At 44.8% G+C, this 23,291-nt stretch overlaps 1 protein-coding gene across 1 annotated transcript; it reads left to right on the top strand.

Moving 5' to 3' along the window:
- The first annotated feature begins 1,419 nt into the window (after positions 1-1,419).
- Positions 1,420-22,864, top strand: limk2 (LIM domain kinase 2). Its single transcript, XM_061671611.1, has 16 exons — positions 1,420-1,608; positions 1,727-1,823; positions 7,812-7,947; positions 15,531-15,640; positions 16,287-16,472; positions 16,563-16,668; positions 18,217-18,428; positions 18,503-18,689; positions 18,788-18,874; positions 19,134-19,265; positions 19,533-19,589; positions 20,099-20,164; positions 20,264-20,438; positions 20,522-20,577; positions 20,693-20,850; positions 21,183-22,864. The coding sequence occupies exons 1-16, from the start codon at positions 1,593-1,595 to the stop codon at positions 21,397-21,399; spliced, it is 1,998 nt and encodes a 665-aa protein (XP_061527595.1). The 5' UTR covers positions 1,420-1,592; the 3' UTR covers positions 21,400-22,864.
- The last annotated feature ends 427 nt before the right edge of the window (positions 22,865-23,291 follow it).

Here is a 23,291-nt window from a genome sequence, read left to right as displayed (position 1 = left end):
TGTTATTTGTTTAGCTAACTTTAAACTCGTACTACAGGTAGGTTTGTCAAAGGGCCGATAGGAAGCAGCTTTCACAACGGAAGGCTTTTTCAGCTTCTCCGTCTCCAGATTGAAATGGTTTCTACTGTGGTAAAAACTGATATACATTTACTGAATTTAAAACAATTCATCACAATAAGTTATTATCCACACAAATTAAATAGTTAATATTCATATTTCAATATTTAATCCTCACAGTTAGTGTTAGTGGTAAACAAAATACATATGGTTTCTTCGCTGTCCTAAACATATATTCTAAAGAGTAAACATTTCTAATCATCAGATTAATAGTTGCATATGTTCTTTTTAGTGCCCATCCGTTTTACAAACACATTAGCGTGAGTGCCCGCTCGTTTGGGTGAATGAATGAAAGATGTGCCACATCCAAAATGGCGGACGCGCTGACGTATCGCAGCACCGGCTGACACGCTCACTGAGACCTTATTAATGATACATGTCTCGGCTCAAGCAGTTTACACAAGTTGTGCCATCCGGTAACTCTTCGTTTTTACGCACCAAATGTTACAGTGGCCCGCCGGCCAAAACATCTAACATATACCGCTACGTACAAATAGGCCTACCTCATAGATACGCGTTAAACCAATTCTCGCATGGGTTTAGTTAACATAAAGCATGAATGAAGGATTTAAAAGTATTTGGCAAACAAGCATGCAAGAAGCACAAAACAAACATACAAAAAACAAAAAAACTCTCCCCTGTTTACGGTGTCACAGTGGAGTTTTTAAGGTTCCGCTGTGGTAGTATAATTGAGGTTTATTGAGAATCAGACTTGATCAGTCGAACGGAACCAAGTTTCTAGAAGGGAGAAAGAAACAAAGACGAAAGACAAAGCACTAATTGTAAACAGGATGAGTGAAGTAATTCATTACATTATCTGCAACAATGAAACGTTAAATATGAGTGTTGCATGGGGCTGTAGTGGATGGTTGCATGGAATTTGTAAATCCTGAAATAATGAAATATATTTAATATATTATTGTGAATGTAAACAATAAACCATATAAAAAGTTAAACCATATAAATATGTATTTAATTAAACCATGTAAATCATTAAATATAGTTAATTATTTCAGTAATTATTTATTTCAATATTTATTTCACATTTCATGTATTTCGATATTTATTTATTTTCATTTTTGGATGTAATTATTTCCCATTTTCCTCAATGAGATGAGTATTTTCCTGAAACATCTGATGAGGATGAGCGATATTCTGTAGAAAATGAGTGGCTGGATGATTGAATTGCTGTAGTGTACACATTTGGCCAGCAAGGGGCGCTACTGTGGTTCAGTTGTACCCCGCCGGTCCTGCCCCTGTTTGCAGGTGCTGCTTTCCGAGTACTTCCGCTTTCAGGCACAGGAATTCGTAGCCAGTATGACGTCAGTCATCCTGCATTTTCGGTCTTCTTTTTCACCGGGAGCGACTTGTGGCGGAGTGTAATTGCACACGGACGCAGCTTTTCACAGTATGCATCGTTTGTAAAAATACAAAAATTAAAAAAGGATACCGACGACGCTTGCCTAGTCGAGTCGATGGAAGAGACAGAAGGTGAGGAATTAGTTCAGGTTTCAAGATGCCGACGGAAGATTTCCCGTTGCTGCGATGGTTTTGTTTGACTTTGAGTCGCAGCGGTCTCGTGGAATAAACGGGATTTCTTTCGTCGCAGGTACGGGCGAGTGTTACTGCGCGGGCTGCGGAGCGAGAGTCCACGAGCAGTTCCTCACGAAGGTGCTGCAGGACACTTGGCACGGCGCCTGCTTCCAGTAAGTCTGCCAGCTCGGGACCTCGTGCGGGGATGGCCTCCCGATGTCACCAACGCTCTGTGTCGGTCCACATGTCGCTGTTGTGCTTGAGCTTCTGCGTCACAGACAAAACACGAGTGGGTTTGCTTATGCTGTAAAAGTAGCAAGCGACTTTGCTGTGGTGGATGACAGACATTGTCTCCTTGTGCAGCTGTTTGAGTCCAGCTTGGTCAGTGAAGTCTCTACTTTAATGATTGACAACGTGGAGTTGTGCTTTTTTAATAATAATAATTATTTGTTTTTAACATTTGATTTTATCTTTTGCAATTTTCTGCTCATGGGGAGAAACGGACTGAACTCCCACTGTGAGTTAAGATTGGCACTGATCATTAGAAAGTGATTTTAAGTAACATTTCAACATCCTTGACGTCATAGAATTCAAACGAAAACCTGGCCTTGTAATTGCTTCTGGACAAACACCCATCCGTCCGTCCATTTTGTGTAGCGCTTCTCCTCAAAACTTGTATTGGTTCGGTGTAGAGACAGGACAACCCCCTTAAAACAGGCTCATTCGCGCAAGGCACAAATAGTTTAAAGTGTGATTGATCCTCGGGGTGTTTTGACGCAAGCATGTTACAGCAATGTTGTTAAGATACCCGGGAACTGTTTTGAAATGGGGGGGGGGGGGGGGGGATTCTATACAACATATGTATCCTTTGATGTTAATACACTAAAACAAATCAAGAGTATTTGCATGGCAGATGCACCTCACACAAGTGTAAAACAAAGTTGACCACTCGGAAACGTCAAATCCGTAATCTTCTTTCCTTGATAGCAAGTGACGATGCATGTTTATGCATCTTTGAATGGCAACGGATTCTCTCACAGTACACTCGTGTGCCATGGCAGCCTGGTTAGGAAAATACTGAGCTTGAGGCTATAGTGTAAGCAGCCAAACCCATAGTCCCTTCGACCTCACAATATTTACTGCAGCGCTCGCTCATCGCTGAGGTCAACTTGCGGCTCAACAGCACAATGTCACATCATGTCCGACTGGCACGGCGCTGAACAGAACACTCGTTGGGACACAATTCATATCAAATCCAACTATTTCACATAACGTCCCGTGTATATTCTTCTTTTTCTTCCCCTTTGTTGAGGCTGTCTTTCTTTTGGAAAAGGGGTTGCAGCAAAAACGTCTGGGGAAAAAAAACTAACTCTTGTCTCACTTGATATGCTCGACGTCATGGGTCAACGTCCAAGTTTTTGTGTGACTTTTGAAACACTTTGTCACCAATTTAAACATTTGTTGTTTTATTTAGTTTTTTTTGAATATGCGATTGCGTAAGAATGACGCTTCCAACCTTTGTCTTTGGCTGTTGAGGACATCTGGATTTTCCAAATCGCCGGAGTGCATGTTATCTCTGCACACTGTCCTTATGCAACCCTAGATTTCATTCCTGCCAAACTTTGCCTCTCTTCGACAGCACAAAGCCACAGCAGCTTGTCCTTGTTTCAGAGGCCGAGTTCCTGTCACCGCTGCATTACTCACCGTCGCTACTCTCTCCTCTTCCTGCTGCTTCCTTACTGACATCTTAATTCATGATGTCAAGTTGTCTGTAGCGTCTCCGCTTTCGCTATTTTAACGCTACTACTAGATAAGACGGCGGTGTGTGCGGTGGCCGCAGTGCCGCAGTGTGCTAGGTTGCATTTAAGTGTTCGAATGGCACCACCGTGACAGTAATGACGCACTTTACCGTTCGTTTGGCAACTAATTAGATTAACATTGGCGAGGCATGGCAGACGTCCTTTGCGCGATGACTATTGTCCACACTCTGCCAGCGGACCACCTCCACCTTGTGTAACATTCTCACGCGCTGATGTCACTTTTGTTCCAGTCAACCTGGCAGCGTTGAGGCCTATATGTAGCAGCACCCTCCCGCGCTGTGTCTGCATTCCTCAACAGCGATTCAGAGATGGAAGTCTGCTGGCTCAGACGTCGGCTGCGTGAAAACTTTTGTTTGCTTGCTGCAAAGGCGGCTTGCATGTTCTTTTAGTTCTCAATGGAATAGTTGTTGGTTTTCTTTACCTTTACCAGATCTGACCAAAATTCGTTCGACACTCCTGATTTAGATGTGCACTTAATGTGACACACATCCAATATGACATTTACTGTATTCCCGTTTAAAATGACTACTTTGACTACGACTTTATTTACCCTAAAGTGTTTGCGCAGGCCCTTTAAAGGCGGCGAGAGTGATGTACACTGAAAGTAAATCGCGCTTGCGTAAAGCCGCCGCTGGCTCATCCTAAGTGTAGCCATGTGTGTACACGTAAACAACAAAGAATGTGGATCTACAGAGAAAAAACACCACCAGAGTTTGTGTCCACTCATTCCTGCAGTGGAGGGAAAACAAGGACTTAGCCCTGAAGTCCCCTGACTTCAACCATCGACTGGCAGACAGAGCTTGGTCTGCAGATTTGAGCAGGAACACCTAACACCTGGATAAAGTGCTTGAGCTGACACAAAAGCTTGACTACAGTCTATAGAGAACTTCATTTCATGTTTACAGCCATGTAAATGTTGTGTAATTTCACTCCACACACCTGTGACCCAACTAAACATGGCACAAAAAGTGAGGAAATATGTGTTTGGTAGATTGTTTCTTGGTTGTAACAATGCAATAAATCTTATGCTGGAAATCCTTTTTATTCGCTTTTTAATTGGTGCCACATTTGTGGGGGAATATGCATTTGTGGGATGAGCAGCAGAGCTGAGTATTTGGGTTGCTCCCACAAAACAATCTGCCATTTGTTATTTTTTTAAGAAAAAAAGGATTTTTAAAAATGAATTGTGACAAGGTAATTAGGGATGGGCATTTTACTAAATGTGTTTGATTAACTATGGGGAACATTTTTTTTTCCACAAGAGTTGTCTCATAGCGGAGGTCTGTAGATGTACAATAGCTTCCCGCCGCTGATGTCATGTTCTTTCTTCAGACCACAAACTGGCAAATCAACAGCACGTCTACTGATTACAGCCAAGTATTGCATTTCATTTTGCCACAATTTTTTTTCTACTGTGTTTTTCAACTTATTCACCTTAATTTAAAGGTATTGACAACTGCACAACCTAATTTCTGTCTTTGATTAATGGCCTTTTTAATATCAAATATTTTATGTCACAAATTGAAATCGAAGGTCACTTGTATGTATGCACAGGAGGCCACACTGGATTACATCCAGGCGTTTCCTGTTATATGAAAGGAAACCTCATTTTTACCACTCATCGCGTACTGGAGAAACGTTGTTATGGAGAACATTTGCAACAATCCCACCCCCAGAGATAAGGATCACATGAAAGGTGAAACGCAACCTCCCAAAGCCCTCAAAGTCACAACTAAAGGTCGGGCTACCTCCACATCGCGCTGCAAACAAAAGAAAACACTCCAGCAGGAATGTAGTTTCAAGGAAATCAGGAATGTTTACTTTGCAGTGTTTTTGCAGGCTGGACCGATGCATTGTTCATTGGAGAACCACCTGAGTTAGTTCCAAACACTCCTCAGTTGTCAGGATGGATTGAAGGACGTTTCTATGCGCTTTAGTGTCATATAGGAATTTGGTGTTATAGAATTCCAAGTTAATGGATGATTATTAGATTTCTGGAATTTGTCTCCACCTATGAGATGCTTCCAATGGCAATAGCAGGATTGAACATAATTACGTTATATTTGTAACCGCTTTTATTTATCACCTTACTTGCCGCAGGTTTTGATCGCCATGCTGTGCGTTGTGATCATCAGCAGCTCGCGCCACACCTGTATTGGATCATATTCTTTTTAGAACCTCCAAATATGCTTATCTTGAAATAGTCTTTTTGGTGTGTTGCTTGACTGGTTGAGCTAAAGGAATGTAAATATTTTACCTCTCGTCCAATCTAAAATTTTTGAGGCAAGAAGAAAAATGTTTGTTTTATTTTTTTATGAAATGCCATCTACAAAAGGATGCTTCAAATCAAATGGGGATGGGGGGGGGGGGGGGGGGTTCACACTCTGGTGGTGTCATGGCAACTGCCGCTACTTGCAAATCAATTAAAGCGTTAGGTGCAAGGCTTTTAAAGTCCATGCATGAAAAAGTCCCTAGAAAGCCAAAGGTGCAGCACTAATGGCTTTATTTAAGTGCACTAAAACCAATTGTGCTACAGACTCAAACGGATGTGTTAATTTCGACGACAAGAGCGTCAGTATTTTCTGACCTGATTAGAAAAGGATTGATGTACTACATCGTGATATGCTTGAGTTTGGGGTCTGAAGAAAAACAATGTTTGATTTTCTTTTGCTGTGAAACACTTCATTGTTCAAATAATTGCTGTAGAAAATATTATTTTATTTTGTATATTTTAAATCTGTTAAAAATGCACTGATTGTTTACGTTCCCCGTTGATCGAGAAAATGACACAAATGCCCGTCCTTAGTTGCTTATAAGATACCAAGATTGACACAAAGTTGGCGTCTTTGAAATTACATACAAAACCAAGCTTGTAAGTGTTTCAAGTTAACTTTATTGTATGTTTCCGAATGCGACTGCAATATTTCCAGGCTTGTCCTTTTAATGTGCCACTGTGATCAAAGGTTTACTCTGATGGATGCAATTTCGGCCTTAGGAATTTGTCCGCACCGTTGAGCCTGATCGCGATGAAGTAAAATGATTCGCACAAGCGTGCTTGAGTGTTGTAGAGGCCTCGTGTGAATTCTTACAATTTGCTGCAGTGCAACAAGAGCCCATTTGTTCACTCTCATTGTTTGTCATAAGACACAGACACTTTAAGACTCAAGCGTAGCCTCTCCACATTTGTTTGTTTGACAATTTCACACTTGATGGGTGGGTGGCAAATCCAGAGACCCAACTTCAATATTTGTATATAAGCCATTAAAAAGTCAATTTTAAGGAGAATTTATGCCCAAAAAAAGGAATAAAAGAAATGTTCAAATATGTCAGTAAAACCGAATCAACTACTCTGTGCCTGCAGCAAGAGGCACGAGGCAGGCAATGGACGCTTGAACGCACCATCAGTGGTCTACATCTGATTTATCATGTCACACTTCATACTTGGAATGGTCCCAGAGGATTAAGAGGATTAGTGAATCAGAGATCAGTTTGAAGAAGGCAGCGCTATCAATTGTAGAAGTAGGAAAAAGGATAGTGTTTTGCAATATGTACTGAAACTGACATGGATGCTAATCGTTTGAAGGTTCTGAGGATGTGCAAAGTCTAAACCGCTTCAAGAAGCAGTCTTTCAATAACATAATCAAAGCGCAATTGTTCTCTGGCATCCAAAGCCGCTGCCCAGTTTTGCATAACCAGTAAATCTTGTTCAACGGATGTTCACAGCCTGCAGCTGCTTCCCAGCCTGCAACATTTGGAACATTTTGCCCTAAAGTTGTTGTCCATAAATGTCTTCTGACTTGAGCCGACATCTCTCCAGGTGTCAGCTGGGTACAATCAGCTGGTGAACGAACTGGAATTTACAATTTCCACACCCTAATTTCCTTCGATTTTTCTACATCTGCCTTTTAGGATGGCATAGTTTTATTTGAAGGCTGGGTTGCGCTACTGCAATACTCTGTGACCGAGGCTTGGATTTGTCCTGGATTACAAAAGATTTACACCTTTGACCAAAAGGCTAATGTGGTGACCCAGATAAGGAAGTGCTCTATAAACAACCCGTTTGTTTCACTGACCTCAATGACCTGAAATCTCTGTGACGTAAACAATTAGCGACCCCCTTATCAATGATCCCATAAGAATTTACACACTGTCAAACGTTTGGTATGTCAGTATCACTATCTCGACCGACAACGTTTGAGGGCGGCACATTTGCAGCGGCTTCTTCCCCAATCACATTTTTGTGTTTTATGAACTGCTCCAACGTTGTTTTAAGAGGCTGGACTTTTGAATGAACTTCAGACAAACGCAAAAGGCTGACCCAACCTGTTTTTGTCCTCCCAGGTGCTCTGTGTGCTGTGACCACCTGACGAACTGGTATTATGAGAAGGATGGGAAGCTGTACTGTCGCAAGCACTACTGGGAGAAGTTTGGGGAGCTGTGTCACGGATGCGCTCTGCTCATGACCGGACCTGCCATGGTAAGTCTGCCACGCTCTTGTGAACTCTATTCTTAAATCCCCCTGACTCGACGAATTTCTCGTCCATCTAATATTGTGTAGAAATGTCTTTAAGCTTTTATACTGTAGTCATCTTATTGTTATATGGTTACTCTTCGTGTTTGCATGTTTTTTTTCTTTTTTTTCTTTACTGAAACAAATGTACCGCTATGATTTCCACTTATTTTACACATTATTATGGTGATGATCGTAATGCTCGACATCAACGCCGCAAATCTTACAGATGAAAGTAAAGCAAGTTAGTTTTTTTTTTTTTGCAAAGAACTGATTCTAAAAGTAACAGTTGCAGTATGACAAATGTAGGATCTAGTGCACAGGTGTCAAACTCATGGCCCGGGGGCCAGATCCAGCCCGCCGCATCATTTCATGCGGCCTGCAAATAATGTGCATCGACGGCACGTCTCTTACTAAAATCCCAAAAGTGCCGATTGAGATATTGCAAGCATTTCTTTTGTTATTATTATTATTATTATTTTTTTTTTTAACAATCCCCCTTTTAAAATAAATTGAAAAAAGCATTACTGGAAATGTATACAATATTTTTTTGCTGACTTCTGATTTCAAAACTAGTTATCCATGAATTTGTTGTGACTATGCAATAATATTTGGGGCTCATACATTCATATGGGTTCATAGTAAGGATGTTCAATACCACTTGTTTTCAGACTGATACCAATACAAGTATTCACTCCTGAGTACTCCCCGATACCAATACAACTAGTCCTTTTTCTATATAAAATCTCAGTTGACACAATGATGAGTAATTGTGAAGAAAGATATTTCTTTTTGACCCACATAATGATTCACAGATGTGTCAAACAGTTTTCAGTTTATTGCCAACTACTGCCGAGTTTTCTCAAGTATCTGTGGCTGGTATCGGAAGCCTTCGCTAGTATCCTCTTCCTTGAAATGCCCGATGCCGACGCCTGGTATCGGTACTCGCCCATCCCTAGTTCAGCCATAATGGCCCTCCGAGTTAAACCATAACTACGATGTGGCCCACCACAGAAATGAGTTTGACACCCCTGATCAAACCTTTTCAGTTTCGGGAGCTAAAGGGCATTAGCCGCAAGTAAAACACTGAATTGCATTCTCGTTCCTTGCTCATATGGGAATAACTTTAATTGTTTTTAATTTGCATTACTTGACGTCTCTTTGCATCTTCTACTCGTTATTTTGTGTTAAGTCTAAAAGTCAAATTGTGTGAGACCAATATGCTGCCCCTCAAAGGGTGCCTCACCACCATCAAACGAGTGCCAACAATCCCCCCCCTCTAATTAGATAATACCAGAACGCCCACAGAGCGTGTCAAAGCACTCTGTGTTCCAGTTTCTCCCGTCTACTTTGGCTGAATGCAAACAGGCATTTAAAGGCAGCAGAGTGTGTACTTTTTGCGGTGATCACGTTTACAGACGAGTGATACTTTTACACAGGCTGCAGCCGAACAGGGCAGCCGTCAACCCCATTTGCGAGCTAGCTTCCCCCTTGAGGCCTCATTCTGTACCAAAGTTCTCCGCAGTTGACCTACTGTGGTACACAGAGGAGCCAGTGGCTCGTGCTTCGGGGGCCCGCCTCATCTTCAGTCTCCTGCAGTGAAGCGGCAGAGTAGATTCAACCAAAGAGCATTGTGAGCATGTAGCAGCTGTTTAGCTTTGTTTGTTGACTTGCAGGGTAGGCCCAATAAAATTTAACAGACTACCTTGTTTGAGATAGTTAGTGGAGTTTGTCTCTGCATTCATAGTGTTCAGGGATGTTTAATCAACAGGGGTAGAGATTTTTTACAATGGTATTTTTTAGTAGGTGGATTGAAGACTCTAAATTGCCCGTAGGTGTGAATGTGAGTGCGAATGGCTGTTTGTTTCTATGTGCCCTGCGATTGGCCAGCGACCAGTTCAGGGTGGCCCCCCACTGTAGCCAGGCCTGGTGGCCGGGCCTGCACCCATGGGGCCCGGCTGGGCACAGCCCGAAAGGGTAACGTGGGTCCCCCTTCCCATGGGCTCACCACCTGTGGGAGGGGCCATATGGGTCGGGTGCAGTGTGAGCTGGGCGGTGGCCGAAGGCGGGGACCTTGGCGATCTGATCCCCGGCTACAGAAGCTGGCTCTAGGGACGTGGAATGTCACCTTTCTGGCAGGGAAGGAGCCCGAGCTGGTGTGTGAGGTCGAGAAGTTTCGACTAGATATAGTCTGACTCGCCTCCACACACAGCTTGGGCTCTGGTACCAGTCCTCTCGAGAGGGGTTGGACTCTCTTCCACTCTGGAGTTGCCCACAGTGAGAGGCGCCGAGCAGGTGTGGGTATACTTATTGCCCCCCGGCTCGGCGCCTGTACGTTGGGGTTCACCCCGGTGGACGAGAGGGTAGCCTCCCTCCGCCTTTGGGTGGGGGGACGGGTCCTGACTTGTTTGTGCCTGTGCACCAAACACCAGTTCAGAGTACCCACCCTTTTTGGAGTCCTTGGAGGGGGTGCTGGAGAGCGCTCCCACTGGGGACTCCATTGTTCTGTTGGGGGACTTCAATGCTCACGTGTGCAATGACAGTGAGACCTGGAAGGGCGTGATTGGGAGGAACGCCCCCCCCCCCCCCGATCAGAACCCGAGCGGTGTTCTGTTCTTGGACTTCTGGGCTCGTCACGGATTGTCCATAACGAAAACCATGTTCAAGCATAAGGGTGTCCACACGTGCACTTGGCACCAGGACACCCTAGGTCGCAGTTCGATGATCGACTTTGTGGTCGTGTCATCGGACTTGCGGCCGCATGTCTTGGACACTCGGGTGAAGAGAGGGGCGGAGCTGTCAACTGATCACCACCTGGTGGTGAGTTGGCTCCGATGGTGGGGGAAGATGCCGGTCCGACGTGGCAGGCCCAAACGTATTGTGAGGGTCTGCTGGGAACGTCTGGCAGAATCCCCTATCAGAAGGAGTTTCAACTCCTACCCCTGACAGAACTTTGCTCATGTTCCGGGGGAGGCGGGGGACATCGAGTCCGAGTGGACCATGTTCCGCGCCTCCATTGCTGAGGCGGGCGACCGGAGCTGTGGCCGTAAGGTGGTCGGTGCCTGTCGTGGCGGCAATCCCGAACCCGTTGGTGTCCACCAACGGTGAGGGATGCCGTCAAGCTGAAGAAGGAGTCCTATCGGGCCTTTTTGGCCTGTGGGACTCCTGAGGCAGCTGATGGGTAAAGGCTGGCCAAGCGGAATGCAGCTCTGGTGGTCGCTGAAGCAAAAACCCGGGCATGGGAGGACTTCGGTGAGGCCATGGAGAAAGACTTCCGGACGGCTTCAAGGAAATTCTGGTCCACCATCCGACGTCTCAGGAGAGGAAAGCAGTGCACCACTAACACTGTGTATAGTGGGGATGGGGCGCTGCTGACCTCGACTCGGGACGTTGTGAGTAGGTGGGGAGAATACTTCGAAGTCCTCCTCAATTCCACCTACACGCCTTCCCATGAGGAAGCAGAGTGTGGGTTCTCTGAGGCGGGCTCTCCTATCTCTGGGTTTGAGGTCACCGAGGTAGTTAAAAAGCTCCTCGGTGGCAGGGCCCCGGGGGTGGATGAGATTCGCCCGGAGTTCCTAAAGGCTCTGTATGTTGTGGGGCTGTCCTGGTTGACACCCCTCTGCAACATTGCGTGGACATCGGGGACAGTGCCTCTGGATTGGCAGACTGGGGTGGTGGTCCCCCTTTTTAAGAAGGGGGACCAGAGGGTGTGTTCCAACTACAGGGGGATCACACTGCTCAGCCTCCCTGGTAAGGTCTATTCAGGGGTGCTGGAGAGGAGGGTCCGTCGGGAAGTCGAATCTCAGATTCAGGAGGAGCAGTGTGGTTTTCGTCCTGGCCCTGGAACAGTGGACCAGCTCTACACCCTCGGCAGGGTCCTCAAGGGTGCATGGGAGTTCGCCCAACCAGTCTACATGTGTTTTGTGGACTTGGAGAAGTTTTCGACCGTGTCTCTCGGGGAGTCCTGTGGAGGGTGCTTCGGGAGTACGGGGTACAGAACCCCCTGATACGGACTGTTCGGTCCCTGTACGACCGGAGTCAGAGTTTGGTCCCCATATCCGGCAGTAAGTCGGACTCGTTCCAGGTGAGGGTTGGACTCCGCCAAGGCTGCCCTTTGTCGCCGATTCTGTTCATAACCTTTATGGACATAATTTCTAGGCGCAGCCGAGGCGTAGAGGGGGTCCGGTTTGGTGGCCTCAGTATTTCATCTCTGCTTTTTGCAGATGATGTGGTTCTGTTGGCTTCATCAAGCCGTGAGCTCCAACTCTCACTGGAGCAGTTCGCAGGCGAGTGTGAAGTGGCTGGGATGAGAATCAGCACCTCCCAATCTCAGACCATGGTCCTCAGTCGGAAAAGGGTGGCATGCCCTCTCCAGGTCGGGAATGAGATCCTGCCCCAAGTGGAGGAGTTCAAGTATCTGGGGGTCTCGTTCACGAGTGAGGGAAGAATGGAACGGGAGATCGACAGGCGGATCGGTGCAGCGTCTGCAGTGATGCGGACTTTGTATCGGTCCGTTGTGGTAAAGAAGGAGCTAAGCCGAAAGGTGAATCTCTCAATTTAGTGGTCGATCTACGTTACTACCCTCACCTATGGTCACGAGCTGTGGGTCGTGACCGAAAGAACAAGATCCCGGATACAAGCGGCCGAAATGAGTTTCCTCCGCAGGGTGTCCGGGCTCTCCCTTAGAGATAGGGTGAGAAGCTCGGTCATCCGGGAGGAACTCAGAGTAGAGCCGCTCCTCCTCCGCATTGAGAGGAGCCAGATGAGGTGACTGGGGCATCTGATTCGGATGCCTCCCGGACGCCTCTCCGGTGAGGTGTTCCGGGCACGTCCCACCGGGAGGAGACCCCGGGGACGACCCAGGACACGCTGGAGAGACTACGTCCTTCGGCTGGCCTGGGAACGCCTCGGGATCCCCCCGGAAGAGCTGGATGAAGTGGCTGGGGAGAGGGAAGTCTGGGCGTCCCTGCTAAAGCTACTGCCCCCGCGACCCGACCCGGATAAGCGGTAGAAAATGGATGGATGGGTGGAGGCTCCCTTAGTGAGGAAAATGGAAATAGTAATGGCAAATAATGACAACCAATGAATTTGGAAACTGGAGCTAGATGGATTAGTGTGTTAAATACATTCCATTATGTATTTAAATAGAAATAGAATTTTTTATTTTTTTTATTTTTTTAAGATTACCAAAGCCGGTACAACTGTTAAACTTGTTGCTTGTGTTTCCTGTCAAGTGGGTTACAAATATCGATATCTCACTAATTACGGTGACATCATCATCTCCCAGCTCTGACTCACAGCTGTACTCACAACTTTCGTTTTTCGTTATTTTTGTTAAAGTTTATTTACTACATGGGAGGGGGGGGGGGGGGTTTGCTGTTTATTTTTACACGTTCTGGGAGAGTATGTGCAAATATATACATTTTTCACGTGCACTGTGATTAATCAACCCTCGGACGAATTGCGACGGCTGATTTTGTGTGTTTAACTCGCGGGTCTGAAAGGCAGGTGCAAATGGCACCGCTGTGAGTTACCAGCCGACAGGGAGAATGGATCCTTTGTGCTCCTGTAAACATTTTGGAAATGCTAGATAGGAAAAATGATCACACGATATCATCTATTCAGTAATGCAATTATTGGAGCATTTTCACAAATCTGAAGGCTGACTCGGAGCCGGTCACCAACTTTGCATTTCGTTGCATCTGGGTCATTTTGGCGTATTGTGACAGTAGTCTGCTACTGGCCTTTCCCTTTCTGGTGTGCTGTCCCAAGCTTTAAACACAGTGTTATCCAGTATTGTAATTCAAGTTAAATCAAACAAAACCTATTTTTGGTGCGTTTGCTGCCTTCACCAAAATGATCACAGCCATAGATTTATTTTCTTTTGTAGTTCAGTTTGTCGTCAACTAACACTTCCAGTTGCATCACTTTAAACTTCATTTTGCACTTACTGTGCTCTCTCTAATGTTCCATAGTCTTCTTCTTTTCGTTTGGGCTTGTCCCGTTAGGGGTCGCCACAGCGCGTCATCCTTTTCCATGTAAGCCTATCTCCTGCATCCTCCTCTCGAACACCAACTGCCCTCATGTCTTCCCTCACGACATCCATCAACCTTCTCTTTGGTCTTCCTCTAGCTCTCTTGCCTGGCAGCTCCATCCTCATCATCCTTCTTCCAATATACTCACTATTTCTCCTCTGGACGTGTCCAAACCATTGAAGTCTGCGCTCTCTAACTTTGTCTCCAAAACATCGAACCTCGGCTGTCCCTCCGATGAGCTCATTTCTAATTTGATCCAACCTGGTCACTCCGAGAGCGAACCTCAACATCTTCATTTCCGCCACCTCCAGCTCTGCTTCCTGTTGTCTCTTCAGTGCCACTGTCTCTAATCCGTACATCATGGCTGGCCTCACCACTGTTTTATAAACTTTGCCCTTCATCCGAGCAGAGACTCTTCTGTCACATAAGACACCTGACACCTTCCTCCACCCGTTCCAACCTGCTTGGACCCGTTTCTTCACTTCCTGACCACACTCACCATTGCTCTGGACGGTTGACCCCAAGTATTTAAAGTCCTCCACCCTCGCTATCGCTTCTCCCTGTAGCCTCATTCTTCCCCCACCAGCCCTCTCATTCATGCACATATATTCTGTTTTACTTCGGCTAATCTTCATTCCTCTTCTTTCCAGTGCACGCCTCCGTTTGCACTGACTTGTGCCCCCCATAGGGCTGCATTCTCTAATGTTCCATAGTAAAAGCCATTAACACGATACCCAAAATGCAAAACTCTCTTAAATATGGCAGTGTCCATCACTTAATTCAGGCCCACAGCATATTCGGGTAATTGCTGCCCAGTGCTCTTTATGCATGAAAAGCTACTTTTTGCTTTTTTTTTTGTTTTTTCCCAATTTGATTTGATTAGATTTTTGTTATTGTAAGTAGAGTTCAACCCTGGTAGTATGAAGAAAATGAAAAGCAGGTTGAGTACGTTTTATTAAGGAACTTGCAAGTCTTGATTGAGCCTTGGGCTTAGGCTCTATTGATTGTTTCTTCAGGGTTTTTCTCACCGTAAACGCAACTTCTTCCATGCTTTGTTCTGTTCGAAAGCAGCCGTAAAATCTCGACCCAATGTCTTCTAACATGCTCGTTCAGCAACCATATTTCAGATTTAGACATCAAAGCGGTACTTCTGCTCAGGTATGTGATGATCATCCTTTTGAAGTGAACACAGATGCATTAGCTCGTCTTGCACGAGGGCAGAGAACACAAAGGTACTACCTCTATTTCAGAACGATATCTGCATTAACGAGGTGGTGCACGTGACCGATCGCTCTCGGGGTTGAAAACGAGACCGAGCGTCTCAGTTGTTCGCGTGTAGGTGACATCATAGAAAATTCCAGACAGGCTGAGACCGAAGCAGGTGTTGTGCCTGTGTCAGCACTGACGGCAGGAGGTGCCTAAGACCAACATGCAATAGAGAACCCTCCTTTTATTGGGAGGGGAGGGGAAAAAAACACAACGCGGCGTTCAACGACGTTGTGTTTGTGATTCCAGGTGGCTGGAGAACACAAGTATCATCCTGAGTGCTTTGTGTGTCTCAGCTGCAAGGTGGTGATTGAGGACCGGGATACCTACGCCTTAGTCGAGCGCACTAAACTCTACTGGTAAGTCACACGAAGGCCCATGTGTACTGCTGGGAGGTGTTTCTAATAGTTTGGCTACTGATCATTTCGTCAAATAAGAGGGCCAAAAAATTTGAAAGGAAAGAAAAAAAAAACTCAATGTGATGCTTACCTTATTCTAGAATTATTACCCGTTTTATTTCTGTTTGGGGGAAAAAAAAAAAAAAAAAAAAAAGAGTTGTACTAATACAATACATTAATATTTTTGTCATTTGTAATATTAGTAATTTGGCATACCTGCTCTGCTTTGGGGTGTTTTCATTGTTGGGACTACTGGAAAAGTCCATTCCTAGCTACCTAACCTACCTGGCTATCTGTCTATCGAACCAATCAATCATTCAATCAATCTCCACAAGACCTACAGCTGTAATCATAAAGATATTGGTTCATGATTACGTTTCATGAACATAGTCCATATGTCATTGTCGGTTTGTGAATTTCAATTTCATTGTGTCACAACATTTCATCATCTCTGTGTTTTACTAACAATAGATTCAATTCAAAGGCTACATATCGGTTTTATTAGTCATTTTCCATTACTCCTTGAGTGCCTCTCCCTCGGAAGCTGCAATTTACAGCAGAGGCCAGTTGGCACTTGTAATCTCACCCCGTCTGCCTTCATGTGCAGCGGGAAGTGCTACAAGCAGGTGATTCTCACGCCCATGTTGGAAAAGCGCTCGCACGATTCCGTCCCGGACTCCCTCCCCCACACGGTGACGCTCATCTCCATGCCTTCGGCGGCCAACGGCAAGAGGGGCTTCTCCGTGTCGGTGCTGCGGGACGTCAGCGGCTCGGCGAGCGTCCAAGTCAAAGAGTGAGTGACGCTCAGGTCGCTTCCTGCGGGAGAGGCTCATAGCTGAGTGTTTACGTCTTCACGTACCAACACGTGTTTTGCTACCACCAGGGTCCGAGGGATGCTCATTAGTCCCGAGGTGCGGAATGCCATCCACGTCGGGGACAGGATCCTTGAGATCAACGGCGTTCCGGTGGGGACGCTGCTGGAGGAAGAGGTGACTTTGCACAATCCTCCCGTCGTCCAAAATAAAAGACTCCCGTTTGAATTAAGGTTCTCATTTCATCTTACTGCCACAGAAATTCCTCTAGCTCTTTTCATGCATCAAGTTCACGCGGCGATTTTGCCATTCCAATCATTCCGCCATCATGAATGCATTCTTCAGCAGGGAGAGGATGCGATGAGCAATGACTGCAGTACCTTTGAGACTTTGCGTTCTCACAGCCTCTCTCACATCATTGTTGTTATAACATCCAAAAACATTTCTCTCACTCTCTCTACTCTTTGTAATGTACTGGTACTTTTTTTTTTTTTTTTTAGATGATTAGCAGACATCTAAATACACGCCTGAACAATCTAATGCCATCCAGCACCAGAGCCTTTATAGGAGGTTCTGCATGCACGAAGATGATAATTCTCAGTTTTGATGATCTGTTTTTCTAATACAGGTGTGTGCGCAATAAACAAGTGAGAAATGATATGTGGCCTCGCGGCAGACGACTTACTGTTTGTCTTTGGAGTGGTTTGTTTTATATTCATGGCCTACAAGTGTATTTCATACAAATACAGGTACATCTCAATAAATTAGAATATGGTAGAAAAGTCAATTTATTTGAAAACTCATACAGTCTGTAGATTCCTTAAACACTTGGGAAAATACTTTTCAGAGGGCAACTTGCTGCCTTATTTCTACATTCAAATATAATTTCCATTGTTTCTTGATTCTTTGTAACATTCCAGTTTCTAGTGAATTGAATTATTTATTTATTTTTTGTTTGCCGTAAGCTATAATCATCAAAATGATACATATTTTAAAAAACATGAAAGATTTAACTTATTGTGTGTAGTGTGTCTCTGTCACATGAGTTTCACTTTTTGAATTGAACTATGAAACTCAATGAAGCTTTTGACACGATTCTCATTTATGTACCGTACCTGCATTCATTTTAATTATGACTTTTTGACTGCGTAAGAGTAGGTTATTGATAGACTACGTCACGTTCAGAATTCGGGTTACTTAGCCGTTGTAGAAATTTAGAAACAGAAGACCGTTGTAAACCGAGGCCCCCCCCCCCCCACCCCACTGTATGTTTGTTATCGAGGTTGTCGTTTGCATTAGCGTACACTTGCACACCATCATAAAGTGCCTCTAATATTTTGGTTACCTAATTTTAGCACTATTTCTATACCGCTTATCCTCACTAGGGTCATGGGTGAGCTAGAGTCTATCTCAACTGACTTTGGGCGACAGGCGGGCTGGTTGCCAGCCAATCGCAAGGCGCATATAGACAAGCAACCTTTGACCCTCACTTTCACGACCGATGTGCTACCCGCTCGTCCACCGTGCAGCCTAATTCAGCCACGAGGAGGACAATATATTACCACCTCTCTCTATAATGCCAGGCAGTTCTACAACGACTAACAATACCAAACAGTATTAAATCAAAACCTTTCTGTTAGTGCCAATAGAAATTTGTGTTTTGACTGGTGAGTCGGTACGGTATTAATCAAGTCCAAATGTTGAACAACCTTTTGTTTTGTGTAGGTGGACGACCTCATTCATCGCACCGGTCAAACGTTACAGCTGCTTATAGAATATGACCCGGTGAGGCAACGTTTGGACCGCCTCCGTCTGGAATCGTCCAGGGACGTCCTGGGAGCGCCGGCAACCTCCCGCATGCGCTTGTCGTCGCCGTCCAACGCAGTACTGGAGAGAACCGAGGTGGACCACGGCACACTGAAGAGGAGATCTTTGAGGTTTGTCTTAGCCTGGGGGGGGGGGGGGGGGGAAAGAAGCATACAGTTTATGAAATTGACCTCGTGTGTTTTAGGCGAAGTAACAGCATATGCAAGTCGCCTGGGCCCAATTCCCCGAAAGAGCATCTTTTCATTACCCGAGACATCGGACGCTCTGAATCTTTGAGGTCATCCAGTAGCTGCTCCCATCGCATCTTCAGGCCGTGTGACCTCATCCACGGCGAGGTTTTGGGAAAAGGCTTCTTTGGGCAGGCTATCAAGGTTCCCGGCATCTTCTTTCTGTCCTAATGAACGAGTCCCCGCCCCCTGCGCCTGGCATGAAGTCAACACGCGTTCTGTTGCTTTTGTTTGGCTTGCAGGTGACTCATAAAGCCACAGGAGAGGTGATGGTGATGAAGGAGCTGCTTCGCTGTGACGAGGAGACCCAGAAAACCTTCCTCCAGGAGGTAATCAGTTGCAGGAGGCCTGCGCTTCCTCAACGACAAAACCGTGCTCTGTGCTGACCTGTAATTTATTCAAAAGAACGCCGCATGTTCCAACAATGATCTCTTTGTTTCTTGCTGTGTGCGTGACTTTGTCCCCGGTCTTTTTTTAGAAATAATTGATTTCGGCGTTTAATATTTGTTTTCTCGTGGATCAAATTTCACCCTTTAGCAGACTGACAAAAATGATCCGTCTATTTTTCTTTTTCTTACTAACCTTGAGGTCAAAGTCATGCGGAGCCTGGACCATCCTCACGTCCTCAAGTTCATCGGCGTACTGTACAAGGACAAGCGGCTCAATTTGATCACGGAATTCATTGAAGGGGGCACGCTGAAGGACTTCATCAGAGACACTGTGAGCTCTAACCTCACATTCGCATCAGAACACAAACACTGAGAGAAGAAGAGCTGAGGAGCACAAACGGTTGGGTGGGGCCTGACCTGACGTCAACTCCAAATTGTTAGAAGCTTGGCCAGTCCAGTAAAAGACAGAAGTTTTTTTAAAGACGTTTTCTGTGATCCATCGTGATAGCAATGTAATTGTGATAGTGTCCAAGGTTATCGTTGACTCAGCCCTCATTGTATTTTCCTTCATTCTTGTCTGACCTTTATTTTTCTCTAGGACCCGTTTCCATGGGAGCAACGGGTGAGCTTTGCAAAGAGCATCGCATCTGGCATGGTGAGTGATGCTGTTTGCCCACACTCATTTATATTAGTGAACGATCTGTAATGTAAATATCCATCGAAATGAACCACGCATTTAAAGGTACGGTGCAATATTTTAGTATTGCGCAAAGCGAATCAGCTATTGATGTTACGGGTTGTCCCGAGTCTTCATTCACGAGAGCCAAAAAGACGCACGAATGTGGTAAAGCGACAGCTGCCTGTGATTATGCACATGGCCAGCAGGCGGTCTCGTGTGCAATGAAGCATCAAGAAAAGGAACCAATGGCTGAAGTGTTCCAATGCTTCACGAAGCTTCATCTCGCCACCACTCGATTTAGCTCTGTTACCTATGAAGCACACCAACAACAAATCATTAAACACACCTTTTAAACACATTGTAAACTTATTTCAACACAAACAAATGTTCATCTCTAACAGAAAAATCCTTGATGGATTTGTATGTGCACCTTTTAAGTTATTTGAGACTTAATTTCCCCCCCCCCAAAAATGTCTTTGTTTCAGTCCTATCTTCATTCAATGAGCATCATACACAGAGACCTCAACTCTCACAACTGCCTGGTGAAACTGGTAGGTGACAAAGTGTTAAACCAGCCTCACTTGTGAACAGATTCCACTGATGTATTCACTCGGTGTCCAGCAATCAACTCCAAATTAATCTTTCGACAGGACAACACTGTGGTGGTTGCTGACTTTGGGCTGTCCCGACTCATCGTAGAAGAGAAAGTGAAGCCTTCGCCTGAAAAGAACTCCACCAAGAAGAGGGTGTTACGACGCACTGACCGGAAAAAACGGTATACCGTGGTTGGAAACCCTTACTGGATGGCCCCAGAGATGCTGAATGGTGAGTTGCGCAACAAACTACTGACCTGGTGTCAGTAAAGCGTGAACCAGGTTGCTCAATGCTGTGTTTGATTGTTTCTTCAGGTAAACGCTACGATGAGAAAGTGGACATTTTCTCATACGGAATTGTTCTTTGCGAGGTGAGAACTGAGACAGAATGAAATGTAATTTTGCCTGTTTTGCGCTAAAGAAATCCTAAAGCTTCGATGCTTATTTGTCAATTATGGACTGTCTCCTACCGATCCTGTGATCCAGATCATCGGAAAGGTCTACGCAGACCCAGAATGTCTCCCCCGCACTCTGGACTTTGGTCTGAATGTGGGAAAGTTTGTGGAGAAGTTCCTCCCTGAAGACTGTCCGCCAGCGTTCTTTCCGCTGGCTGTGGCGTGCTGCGACCTCACACCAGACAACCGGTGAGCACCCTTTAGAATTTTTAAATCTTCAGTGAATAAGAGAAAAAAAAAAAAGTATAATATAGTTAAAACTAGATGTTTACATATACAATATAAAGATGTGTATGCTTTTTTTTTTTTTCTCTTCTCAGTCTGACATGATATCAGACTAAACCTTTCCTGTTTTAAGTCAATAAGGATTCCCCAAATTATTTCTATTTGGTAAATGCCAAAATAATGAGAGGCAATTTTTCCCAATTTTTTTTTCAAAGACAGAAGTTCACATAGAGTAAGATGTCAGGAGCAGGCAGCAGGCAGTGAATTTTCCTCCTCTAACCCTCTTTCCTCTCTAGTCCAGCGTTCCAGAAGCTGGAGGACTGCTTCAAAGCGCTGTCCCTCAACCAGGAGCTGGGCATCCCTCTCCCATCCGAATTAGACGAGCTCCATCAGAGTCTGAGTCGGCTCCACTGGCCCAAAGACGGTTCCTCCCCGGCGCCGAGCCCGGAGGAGCCCCGCTCCCCCAAGACGGCCTCTCCGGACTGTTCCGGCACGTCACGCAATGGCACTTAGGACCCGCCCTCTTTTTCAAGCCACGTAACCCCTCTACACTGCTGCACCAATATCACGGAACAGCGACAGGAAAACCTTGAGGATCCACAAAGCCTGCTGGGCCGCTCTAGTTTTGGTGGAGGAGAACATTTCAGGAAAACACTTGTTACTTTTGACACTTTTGTTCATTGCACACAGGTTTTGTGCTTTATGTTTACGGTGTAGAAATGCAAGAAGCATCTTGCTGTGGTTTGGTTCCAAACGCTAAGTTTGCCACCCTTGAGGAGTCAGGGTGTAACTACACTTTATTTTTGCAGAGGGATTCCTCCCTCTCGCCAACGCTCGTCTGTCCAGTCTGAGGAAACGGAACGCAAGCCGCACCTGAGCGTGCGGCCACAGCAGATAAATTACTCGCAAATGATTTGCCTCATCAAGGTGGACTCTTGTGATTGCACCACACATTCAAGTCACGTAAAAAGTTTTTTTTCTAGATTTTTTTTTGCACTTTTTACCTTTTGTACCAGTTTCTCACGTTCTGTTTGTGTATTGTTGTTATTTTGCCAAACTATCACCTAGGTCATGTTTTCCATACACTTGCTGCTGCATCATTGTTCTAAAAAGGGCTTGTTGAGACATTATGACCTTAAAACCGGTTTTGTGCTGGAGAACTGGATTCATTTTTTATGTTCTCATCCATTTAATGTAGATATTGTACATAAGGCTCAATATGAGTTTTTTTTTTTTTTATCGGGAACCTTTAGATTTGAGACATTTCAATTCACTGTATACGTTGTTCTGCTATTTTATTAGCCATTGTAGTAGCGTCAAGGTACTGACAACTATTACCACTAATATTTAATAATCAATACTTTTCCTAAACCTCACGCAGCTGCTTAGCTCAGTCATTCTCGAGTTTGACGATTGAGTTGTAGCTCATTGTGGTTTTTTAATGGACAAAATAAAACTTTCTTGCAAGACCACAAAACTAAAATGACAATGTGTTCACATATATATTTACATTGTGAGACTGGATCATAGCCCATTTTATGACTATTTTCATGTTTTACTTTCTGGAGTGATATACTGTGATGCTCTTACTTTGCGTGTCAATCTTTACTCATTTAGTGGAAACAAAAAATTATAACGCATCACTAGTGGTGAAGTGGTGTCGGTCATTATTAGTGGTTTTAAAAGTACTTTTGACCACTGAGCCTTGTCCATTTGGCGTGTATTTTTATCTTTACTTTCACTCAATATATGCATTGTTATGGAATATGTTTCTAGAGTCTTCTGATGGAATTTTTGTTATGTTCATACTAAATGTAACTTGAAATCGTTTTTTCCAATTTACAAAAAAACAAAAAACAAATCTCAGGCCACGCAAATGTGTAGCTTTGAATAACCACCAGGGGGAGTTACAGGGTTCCATGTTGAATAATCATTCAGTCTGTATGAATTTAGATGAAATTAAACGTTCCGGTTTCCACTTCTGTTTTTATTTCAGTCTGACTGAAAAGCGAACACTTACAAATACAAGCACTTAATTTCAATGCAATTGCATTGAGAATGTCTGTTATATGAAGACAATCAGTCAGCACACAAAACAATTGAACAGCAGTAATCGAAGGCTCCAGTGATGTGCATCCCAAAAAGAAAAAAATAGCGATGCAGCAGGCTGGGTCTGTTGATGAATATTCCTTCGGATGCAAACACCGTGGTTACATGCAATCTTGTTTGCGGGAGAACATTAGCGGACTGTGTTTATGTCACAAACGGTTTGTGAGGAAAATGCCAGCTGGCTCCTGCAGCCGCGCGCTTCCAAAGGCAGGACTGACTTCCTTTTCCGCCGATGCCTGCTGCGTGTGCTGCGGGCAGCGATATGTCATCCAGAGGACCAACTTAACTGCCTCTCA

Source organism: Phycodurus eques, chromosome 3 (assembly GCF_024500275.1).
Source record: "Phycodurus eques isolate BA_2022a chromosome 3, UOR_Pequ_1.1, whole genome shotgun sequence".
In the NCBI taxonomy this organism is placed as follows: Eukaryota; Metazoa; Chordata; class Actinopteri; order Syngnathiformes; family Syngnathidae; genus Phycodurus; species Phycodurus eques.
The sequence above is the reverse complement of the archived record's forward strand: the minus strand, read 5'-3'. Positions and strand labels throughout refer to the sequence as shown.